General features: G+C 45.4%; 1 protein-coding gene across 1 annotated transcript in view; it reads right to left on the minus strand.

The window, feature by feature from the left end:
* TNFRSF21 (TNF receptor superfamily member 21) overlaps positions 1-11,510 on the minus strand; it is a 91,131-nt gene that overhangs the window by 57,378 nt on the left and 22,243 nt on the right. Inside the window, exon 2 of the mRNA XM_018568043.1 lies at positions 2,749-3,361. Coding sequence (XP_018423545.1) covers positions 2,749-3,361 — 613 coding nt within the window. The remainder of the gene's footprint in view (positions 1-2,748; positions 3,362-11,510) is intronic.

An 11,510-nucleotide genomic window follows, 5' to 3' on the forward strand; every position in this document is an offset into this window, starting at 1 on the left:
GCTCCGCCCAAAAATAACTTTTTGGGGTCCCGGGGGGGGGGGGGGGGGGGAGGGCACCACGTAATATGAACAGCCATGGATCAAGAACTTTGAGAAACTACCACACTTTATCCTCTTAGTTTGCACACCTACCTTCCAACCAAAAAGAGGCAAGAAATGTCAATGGGGTCATTGTTGATTGTAAGAACAATGTTATAATATCGTATAACTGAATGTCTCTAAATGATGAACTGCAGCATAGAATGGCCGCACTGTGTCAGCTACCGAGATTACGGTTATTATTTGCTCCCATAGCATATGTTTGGCTAATGGTCATTCATTAAATTTAAATAGAAACTGTTGCACCATTATGTATTATCCCTTATCAGATCAAGCTTCCTGTTTGCAGTTCTCATGGGTTTCAATAACAGCTACCGGCAAACATTACTAACCAGTCATTAGTGTAGCTTCTTATCTGCACGATCGTATAACAGAGATATTACAGTAATTGCAGGTTCTACAAACACTGACCAGCGGCATGAAATCAGCCATGGGTTCAAATGGAACATTCCTGCAATGCTCACATATACTCAATTGTGAAAGGAGGTAATGGGAAAGGTAGCACAGGAAATCAGCAATGATCCAGGGGAGGGAGGATGGCTTGGGGGTTGGAAACTGATCTAAATGGCCCGTTGATGGATAGTCAGCTATATGTTTATATACCAAGAAGAGAAGGATGAGAAAGGTAAAGAGTTGGCTCTGAAGTATCTGCAGCTTTAGAACATTCTAGTTGTGACGGCAATGATGACAAACAAGTTAAATAATTCCTTACATAGACATGCACGCTATACTGTATACATGATATGGTGTTGTTCACTGGTGTCCCACCTGACAAAATTCTAACTTTAGATCTGCTTTAGCAGGGCTAAATGTACAAAAAACGACTCGCCCGGCGCCCAAAACTGCATGTCCCGGGCGTCGGGTGATAGGGATTCGCTCCATAAGACGCACACACATGGCCAAGAGTATAAGGGCACTATCATTTCCAGTGAAGTGTATTGTTAATAATGAGGCATGCAAAGGCATTTTAGACAACTGCATGCTTCAAACCTTGTGGTAACAGTTTGGGGAAGACTCTTTTCGGTTTCAGCATGGCTGTACCCCTGTGCATAAAGCCATCTGCATAAAGGCATAGTTGTAAGAGTGTGGTGTGGAAGAACTCAAGTATCCTGCAGAGAGCCCTGACCTCAGCCCTACTGATCACCTTTGATATAAAATGGGACGCCAATGGTGAACCAAAGTCTACCTTCCCCAACATCAGTACCTGACCTTACAAATGTTCTTCTAGGTCAGGGGTGGGGAAGCTCCTGTCCTCCACCTGTGGTGAAACTAGAAATTCAATGATGCATCTGTCTCTGGAAGTCATGCCTGTGAGAATCTTGCAATGCCTCATGGGATTTGTAGTTTCGCCACAAATGGAGGGCCGGAGGTTCCCCGGCCCTGTTCTAGGCGAATGAGCATAAATTCCCAGACACACTCTGAAAGCTTGTGGAACGTCTTTACAGAAGAGTGGAGGCTGTTATACCAGCAAAAGAGGGTACAACTGTATAGTAATAGCCATGGTTTTAAAATGGGACGTCCAACAAGCTCATACAGGTGTGATTATCAGGTGTCCAGAAACTTCTGTTCCTTTCACTCCCCCACTTCTGCATTCAGTCATCAGAAGTAAAAGAAAAGCTCTGTGTAAGCTACAAGTCCTTGGTGTTGCTATTCAAAGCCCCCGTGTAGACTGCAACAGCTAATTTGCCCAGGGCTATCACATGAAGTAAGTCACATGGTTCTTCATACCTAGAAGTACTGGGTGTTTCCTTTGGCTCCTGGCACTAAATGGAGCAGCAGGGAAATAAATCAAGAAGATATAAGTATATGCTTGTGTGGATGGGTGTGTGCAGGGGAGGGGGGAGACATGCTAATTAAAAGGAGAACTATGAGGTGAGTGCTATTCACTCACCTCATAGTTCTAGCCGACCTGTGACAATGAGACTGTCACAGGTCGGCTCAGTAGATCGGGAGGTGAGCGGACACATACCGGCGTTCGCTCACCTCTCGATCCTGTCACGGCTCTCTGCCGTGACAGGGGAGGGGCTGGATTCCCCCCTCCCCGCTCCGATCCGCCAGCGCTGACTGGTGGATCGGATGGGGGAAGTGATGGGTACAGCTGGCTCTGCCTCTAGATAGGCAGAGCCAGCTGTCACTCACGCAGCTGGGCGGATCCCGGCACAATTGTCGGGATCCGCTTCAGCGTCTCAGTATACTGCGAGCAGCAGCTCGCGGTATACTGCGGCGTCTCAGTATACCGCGGCCTACAGCTCGCGGTATACTGAGCCTAGGGTGACGGGAGGACGCTAGTTTGTGTCCTCCAGTTACCCTAAGGAGAACTATGGGGAAAAGCCTTAACCCCATAGTTCTCCTTTAAAGCTAATTTGCTGTTTTGTGCTAAATGTCACAAGGAAAGTTCTTCACCAAGGACAGCAGTGCAAACCTTGTCAATCAGTATAGCAAATACGGGTGTTTCCCTAACTGATAACTCATCTGCCAGGCATTTGTAAGAGTGGATTTTACGGCTGCAATTCAGATAGTGGCATTTTTTTAAACTTAAAAACAGCACAAAAACACTCCAGTAAACCAAATGCAAACTTTGATTCTAAGTATGTTTTCAATCAAAAGATAGAATAACACTATAAAATAAAGTACAGCCGTATATCTCACCATAATCAGTGGGCGGAGAGTAGAGGTCTGTAGAAGGAGATGAAGAAAGCGGTTCACATACATTGTCTTGTTCTTTCGTACCAAGCTTGGTGATCACCAGGCCAAGCTCGGAGCAGTTGGTATGGGTCTTACATCTCATTGTACTGGAAGGCACATCAGAATAGGTACCATGGGAGCACATCCTGCACCTGACGTTTTCAGTTTCGCTCCCTCTCTTCTTCACACCCCATCCTACCGGGCACACCGTGTGGTTGGCACAAGTGCCATTGATGAGATATGTGCCAGGTGGGCATGAGCACTCGCGATCAGACAAGGCAGAACAAACTGTTTTTGTGACCATAGTCTGCTCGCATGGCGGACTGCAAGGATGACACCTTTCATTCCCATTCTCGTGCTTAGTGAAGGTGCCACTGGGGCACGGGCTACACTCCCGGAGGTCAGACTCAGTACAGTGCTTGGACATATAGGTGCCAGCTGGGCATTTGTCACAGGGTGGGATTTTTTTACGCCCAAGTTCAGTGTTGTTATATTTCCCAGACGGCTGAAATATTGTCTTCTTGTCAGTTACCGGCACAGGCTCAGCTCCCATCAATTCAAGATGACAGAGCAGAATCTGAAAGAAGAGACACATTATCGTTAAACTTCCACCCATACTGAGCAGTCACATTAATGAAAGATGATTACTTGGTAGGGATATCAGGGGGACAACCAGCATGGGGGCAACTTGTTCAATTTGAAAGACCTCACATGCACACAGAGGACTGCATGTTCGGAGAAATTCAATAAAGACTCACAATGCTTCATGCAGCCTTAAAAAGGAGAACTATGGGGTTAAGTCTTTTCCCCATAGTTCTCCTTAGGGTAACGGGAGGACACAAACTAGCGTCCTCCCGTCACCCTAGGCTCAGTATACCGCAAATTGTAGCTCGCGTTATACTGAGACGCCGCAGCTGAAGCGGATCCCGACAATTGTGCCGGGATCCGCCCAGCTGCGTGACTAACAGCTGGCTCTGCCTATCTAGAGGCAGAGCCAGCTGTACCCGCCCCCTCCCCCGTCCGTTCCGCCAGTCAGCCCTGGCGGATTGGAGCGGGGAGGGGGGAATCCCTGCAGGGAGCCGTGACAGTCACGGCTCTCTGCACGGATAGATCGAGAGGTGAGCGAACGCCGGTATGTGTTCGCTCACCTCCCGATCTACTGAGCCGACCTGTGACAGTCTCATTGTCACCAGGTCGGCTAGAACTATGAGGTGAGTGAAAAGCACTCCTCATAGTTCTCCTTTAAAGTCAAACTCTGGGAAAGCAGGAGGATTTGCCAAAAGGATTTGTAAGGAATTGTATAGATGGGCAATGGTTTCCTGCATCTGGCATGCAATGAAGCGCCCATCAAAACAGGTAACCCAAACATCCATGTTTGCCGGTGTTTTAAAAAGCAACATTTGATCTGCAATTGGATCATGCCTGCTCGTACAACTGACATCTATGGCTACCTTTGCAGTGAACATCTACCCCAACCCAATCAAGATTATTGATTCGGTTTTACAAGATCACTGGAAAACTATGATTTACTCAAAACTGTGAATTGCAGTTGTTAATAGAAGACCTCCTGATATATACAAAGAGCACAATATGGATATGAATATGGACTGTTACGGGGACTAGAGCGTCTGCAGACACGTGCCAAAGACACCTGTAAAAGCATGTTGGACATCCCATTGCAAGTATATGGACATTAACACAAAGTTGGTTGGTCTGGGAAGGTCTTCCACTAAGTTTTAGAATGTGTGTGGGAATTTGTGTTCATCATACCAAAAAAAAAGTGTTTGTGAGGCCTGGACAGGAAGGGGGTTTAACACCTGGTCAGCAAGTGGCTAACATATTTTTTCGACAGCTCATTGAAGGCTATACTGGACTGCATGCGGCCTACGACTCACGCAAGCATCACTGCATAGACGATGTTCTTTACCTTATTCAACAAAGGTCACCGTGCTCCATTACAACACAATCTGATACGCTGTAAACAAATGCAAACGTCATCTCTTTTATCTGGCCCGGGCCTTTTGTTATTTGCAGAAACCAGGGATGACAACATAGGTCTGACTCACACAAAGTAGTGTGAATGAGTGACTAGATGAATTCCCGGAGAATGACTGTACACTATGGAGAAATCCCTTTCTACTTTCACCTGACACGTTCCACAGCGGTTATAAATTAGATTGCCTTTCCTGGAATGTGAGAAGCTAATGACATCGCACTCTACCAGGAAGTGTACACACAGAGAAGCTGAAACCCTCAGCTGGGTGCTCGGTGACCGCTAAACACTCACTGGGTGTAAACGACTGGTCTCATAGGACTGTAACAGCAAGTCTGTATCTTACACGTAGAATGACTTCGTGTACTTTAATGCAAGTCTATAACAAAACCATTTCTTTTGGATAGAGTAGAAGGTGGTTAAACCCACTGTCATATGTGTCACATTGTGGAGATATTCTTCCGGTCCTGTAGATTCAACAGGAAACAGGAGGATATCATTCCAAAGAGAACTATCCTCTTAGACAGCCGTCGCTGTATCAAGTGTCCATTTCAAGATTTCAGCTCTATTAGTGTTGTGGTGACTCAAAAGTTTGGATCTTCCCTCACTTTCAATATTGGTCAGGGCAAAAAGAAAGAGTGAACGGGCATACATAAAAGCAATAAAAACCAGGGATGCACTAGTATCGGTGCCGATGCCGAGTATTTGGGCGAGTACTTTTACTCACCCAAATGCTCCGATGCCTAGACTGATACTTCCGGTATCGGGAAGCCAGGCAGCGCGTCATTACACGTCAAGCCGACTCCATGCTCCCTTATCACTGTTCGACTGTTATCGTTCGCAAGACCATTCGTGGAAGATTTCCTTGCGGAAATCGAAGAGTGTATGGGCACCTTAAGGCTGTGCTGGCATGTTTAGCAAATACACATTAGTGATTTCCACTCACGTCATAGTTCTAAGCCGACCTGTGACAATGAGACTGTCACAGGTCGGCTCAGTAGATCGGGAGGTGAGGGAAAACATACCGGGTTCCCTCACCTCTCGATCCTGTCACGGCTCTCTGCCGTGACAGGGGGAGGGGCTGGATTCCACTCTCCCCGCTCCGATCTGCAAGCGCTGACTGGCGGAACGGACGGGGGAGGGGGCGGGTACAGCTGGCTCTGCCTCTAGATAGGCCGAGCCAGCTGTCACTCACGCAGCTGGGCGGATCCCGTCATCTAAGTCGGGATCCGCTCCAGGTGCGGCGTCTCAGTATACCCCAGACAATTGATTTCTGGGCTTCCTTGTGCCAATAAAAAGTCATCTAGCTGTCTAAGCCATGGTTACATTGAAGCAGCTTTGCAGTGCTCTTAAAAAAGCTGATGTGCCCGGAGTGTCAAGCAAGGAGTCCTCATAAAATCAGCAGCAAAGTGACCTATGACAATACTGGAGGGTCTGATACAGAGATTCATTCACCTAAAAGTAATAAGCACTTGTTTTAAGCTGCTGTTTAGGCAGCAGGAAGTTTTGACACGGGGGAAATTCAGAAGCACCCCAGAAACACTACATGGCTAAAATGTGGACACCCCTCAAATTATTGACCACAGGTGTTTCTATTGGTGTGCAGTTAAAGCTACGGCAAACAGAAACAGTTTAGACAATTGTGCGCTTTTAACCTTAGAGCTAAAGTTTAGGGAAAGTTCTGTTTTGTTCCCTGTGCGCAAAACCAGCTCCATAAAGACATGGTCTCATGAGTCTGATGTGGAGGAACTCAACTGGTCTCCACATAAAACTTAATAGACCGTGGTCTCAACCCTACTGAACACCTCTGGGATGAATTGGGACAGCAATTGCAAGCCAGTTGCTTTTCCAAAAGGTTCCGTTATATGTTTCAAAAAGTCAAACCCATCAGTTATGTCAAAAAAGACCAGATGTGGCACAGAAACGGCAGAGAATTACAGTAATGGGAGGGAAACGAATGAACATAACCACAAATCTTCATGTTCTAGACCACATCCTGGCTGGCGCTCATTGTGACCAATTTGCTTACATGAAGCAGCAGCGTGATCTGTGAGAAATTGAAGTTTAAAATGAGGAAATGAGAGTAGACCTAACTTCTTTGAAAATCACCGATTCAGCAGTGGGTGCGGACTGCTATGGTGAGCAGAAAAACAAACAGAAAGTGTGAGGCCACAGATGTCTACTATAAAACGCAGCCCGGTAAACACAAATGTCTCATAAACTGGTTCAACGGGTATACACAGAACCTGCACAATGGGCTTATCCACCTTAAACACCTTTCCAAATCATAATACCTCCTTAAATTGACCGATGTGACAGCTACATCAAACAATGGCTTCAAATATATGTCTATAGCTACAACTTTTATTTTCATTTTGAACACCTCAGGAAACGGTTCAATGTTTGCAATCTGCCTCACTACGGGAAGATTTCCCTTGACTTTCTTTCCAGTATAAACAGAACGTGAGGGGAATTCCGTCTTGGGACATTTTTCACCAGCACAAGTGTCCCCATCGGAAGATTTCCCCGCGATTGATGTTCTGCTGACAGCTCACAAATGTGGATTTTCCTTACATAGTCATTACAGGCGATCTTGTCATTGAATTGTAAAGCCCTAAAAATTTCCTCCAACAATCGGCTACTTGAATGGAATCTCAGACGTATTAAAAAGCAGAACTATGGGGTAAGTGTTTTTCCCCATAGTTCTCCTAAGGGTAACGGGAGGACACAAACTAGCGTCCTCCTGTCACCCTAAGCTCAGTATATAGGGAGCTACAGCTCGCGGTATACTGAGACGCCGCAGCCGGAACTGATCCCGACATTCCACCCAGCTGTGTGACTGACAGCTGGCTCTGCATATCTAGAGGCAGAGCCAGCTGTGCCCGCCCCCTCCCCCAGGCAGCGCTGGAGGATCGGAGAAGGGAGGGGGGGAATCCCTGCAGGGAGCCATGAGTGACAGTCACGACTCTCTGCAGGGATATGATCGAGAAGTGAGCGGGCGACGGTATACGTTCGCTCACTTCCCGATCTATTGAGCCGACCTGTGACAGTTTCATTGTCACGTCGGCTCGAACTTGGAGTTCTCCTTTAAACAGGTTTCTTTTGTGCAGAGCACATGCAACATTACCCGAACGAAAATCACATTCACAATTAGAAGTTAGTCCATTCAGATAAGAAACGATTCTGCCCCTTTGATCTTCCTGGTCAACACGAATGCTGATTTGCCCCCCTTTAATCATTAGAAAGCAAACATTTTTGAATGGGAATTGTACTGTATGGACAGCCCAAAGGGTAACTATGGAAACTCGGAGCTTCATGTAATAAAAACCAGTCACTGCTGTCCTCCCTCCTTGTGTAGGGTAATTGGTCTTGCATACACCCCCTTGTGTAGTTTTCTGCAGGCAATCTGTAGTGGGTGTGGCCTGTTGGGTCCCTCCCACGGTTGTTTCTGCATAGGCTATGTGCAGCACGGTGATTATGTCTCTCCTACTTTTACAAGCAGCTTGCTAAGACATGCGATGCACAAAAAGTGGATTTATATTCTCTGTTTGGCTATCGAGGAATATATGTATTCATTTACATATATGTAAATGAAAATGTTCATGCCTGGAGTTCAGCTTTAATTCTGATTGGCTTCTATGTGTTTTTATACTGTACGTGTTGCTCTGCCTAATTAGCTAGTGTTCAGGGCCTTCAAGGGTGAGGTGCATGTGGTTCCTGGCTGAGGGAAAACCCAATGCATCAAACACCGACTAGACCGACTAGACTTGGCCAATTTTCCTAAATAAAATGTAGATGAAAGGTCATCAGTTTTCAGCAAAAATAGTCCTGTTCTCTAAAGGTTCTTTTAGGCGTCTGTGGTCACACTGAAAAGAGAACACAGACGCCTAAAAGAACCTTTAGAGAACAGGACTATTTTTGCATCAGCTGGGAAAAGAATGTAGACTCCCTGAATGGACCTTGAAATGAATTACAGAGTAGACAAAAAACAAGATCTTACACAACAACGATAAAATGCCAACGATATTCTTTGTGAAGATACCACCATCCAAAACTGAACTGTATAGTATGGATAGAGAGGCACAAAAAAGGTATAAGGGAAAAGTATCCCTCTGGCACGCAACAAGGCCCACCCCTGCCAAAAGACAAAGCCCGCCCCCGACAAATGACAAAGCCAGCCTCTGTCATCAGTTCAACCACTTTGCCACAATTCACAGATTAGGGCCTGGCCTAGTTTAACCTTTTTGCAGATACTCCAGCAACTCGGTCAGGAAAAGAAACCTCCAGTGCACCTAAAACTAGCATGATGATGATTATTATTATAATACAGGATTTATATAGCGCCAAGAGTTTGTGCAGCGCTTTACAATACAAGGAAGACATTACAATCACAATACAATCCAAGACAGGATCCCAGATGGCAAGAAATTGAGCTGCAAGTGTGAAAATGACTTGCTAAACTATTGCTAGACTTGCCAAGCTTCACAATTTTGTTGCACAATGACAGCAAGTCTGCATTGCAAGTCTCCAAAACAACGTACCTTTGCAAAAGTGCTGTACACTTGCAGAGCTGTTGCTAAGACCTGCAGGACTCCTGCTGTAGACTTGCCAAGCAAATTTGCTACAAATTCAAAAAGTGTCGCCTAGAACTTGTGCTGCGAGTGTTCTGCAAGTCTACAACTTGCTGGGAATGTGTGCAGCAAATGAACAAGAATTATAATTTAACCCTGCCACAAGTTTGTGGCAAGTTATCCTTGTGATCTGGGATGGTACGGAGGGCATGATCCATGTTTCCTGGAGGGATATATCCTGAAGGGTGTACTCTATTAAAATAATTAAATGATTAGCCAGACAGCGACCTCGAGATTTCACAACATCTTCTAAAGGCTTCATTTGTACCATGTGACCAGCAGTTATCAGACAAACAAGAGATTTGTCGTCAGCCATCGTTGAGAACAAAAACACATGACACGCAACAACACAAGAACATCGCACACAGTGCTGGTTCTCATGGGCTGAAGGAACAAACATTAGCTTCTGGGCTGGGATACACAATTTCGGCATCTTTTGGCCGAATCAAGTGATTTAAGCCTAATTCTAGTTACTAGTACCCTCATCATCCTCCCCTCACATCTCCTTGTAAAATAATTCCATCATATATTTATTTTTATCTATGTTTTCCCTGGACAGCCATGCCACGAGCTGGAATCCTTCGACTTCATCTCTGGCACCTGAGATTGGCATGCACTTTATGGCATCAGCACCATATAGCATTGTACTGTGAGCCCACATTGGCGTGATGATACTTGTGCTGAAAATGGAAAACACTTCTGGGTGGACTGACCCTTAAAACACATATGCTGGCTTTAAATTATACCCAGTTTCTAAACTTTTTAGGAGAACGAATATGAAAATGTCATGAAGATCATGGCCCCCGTAAGGCCAAACTCCAGCCAAGACATTTTTATTTTGGTTAGAGAGGGAAAGGGTTGTAGACTCCCAATCTAATCTATAGTTTTATTCGTCTTCTGTGTCCCTGTTGTGGGGAATTTCCCTCACTTCCTGTCCTGTTGACCAAAGTAAAGAGTTCTCATAAGTGAAAACATCAACAGCAGTATAAACCTTCACAAAAGGTAAACAAATCTTTGGAGATCTCTGGCTAGGGTGCATCATCGTAAGTTCCAGGTATCAGGCTTCTCAGTAGACCATGAAGAGGCCTAGGTAAGTCCCATGTGATAATTCCTTCCCAGCAATATTACCCTCTTAATCAGGCAACTGACCACTACTGTATCAGATTTGTTTATGCAAACTGCAATCTAGTACAGGTTTTATTCATTTTCCGCATACAAACCCTGATAAAAGGAGTCGAGAGCCCTCATAATGTGTTGGCTTTCCATGTTTACCTCGTGTTTAATAAAATAACCTTTACTGGACTTATCCAGTTGTTGGGTGCTCACATTCTTCCAAGACTCTACAGCAGGGGTAGGCAAACTCTGGCCCTCCTGCTGTGGTGAAACTACCAATACCATCATGCGTCTGTCTCTGAGAGTCATGCCTGTGGCTGTCAGAGTCTTGTGATGCTTAATGGGATTTGTAGATGCACCACAGCTGGGGGGCGAAGTTCGGCCATCTCTGCTCTACATCAGCAGAGCAGCTCACCCTTCCCCACTCTACTTTATGAAAAGTTTATTACTGCCCATGCCCCTGTTTGGAGAGATTTTGATCACTTATTTTCTCAGTGAGCATACTACGAACAAGGGTTAACACAGCAATGAAAACTCCCCCAATATGTCTAAAGGTTGCACAGTTGGGCAGTTAATTTGCTCTGCCATTGTGAAGAGGTTAATCTCTAACACCAAGCAAACCGCACTTATTACCTATGGAAAGGAATTGTGACCTGCTACGTTCATGAATAATGAAAGGTTCAGCAGAAGCTGTGCGTACCGGAGGAAATGGAAGAATAAATGGAGTCAATACATGTTATTTCGTAAACAGTTCTCAGAGTTAAAAATGTTTCTGCTCTCAAGCAGAAGGATGCTGCGGAGGACGGGTCACCTCCCCTGAAGGCATAGACAGGGGAAAAGAAGACCATGTACCGACAGCTGGATGTGACAAGGAGATACAGAATGCTGACTATGGATCAATCAAGGTCAGCAAGAAATCTGCTTATACAAGGTGGAAGAACTCATACAACATATGCTGCACATCAGCTTAAAGGGAAACTAGACTCTTT

Source organism: Nanorana parkeri, unplaced genomic scaffold, assembly GCF_000935625.1.
Source record: "Nanorana parkeri isolate BGI_ZX_2015 unplaced genomic scaffold, ASM93562v1 scaffold1129, whole genome shotgun sequence".
Taxonomy (NCBI): domain Eukaryota; kingdom Metazoa; phylum Chordata; class Amphibia; order Anura; family Dicroglossidae; genus Nanorana; species Nanorana parkeri.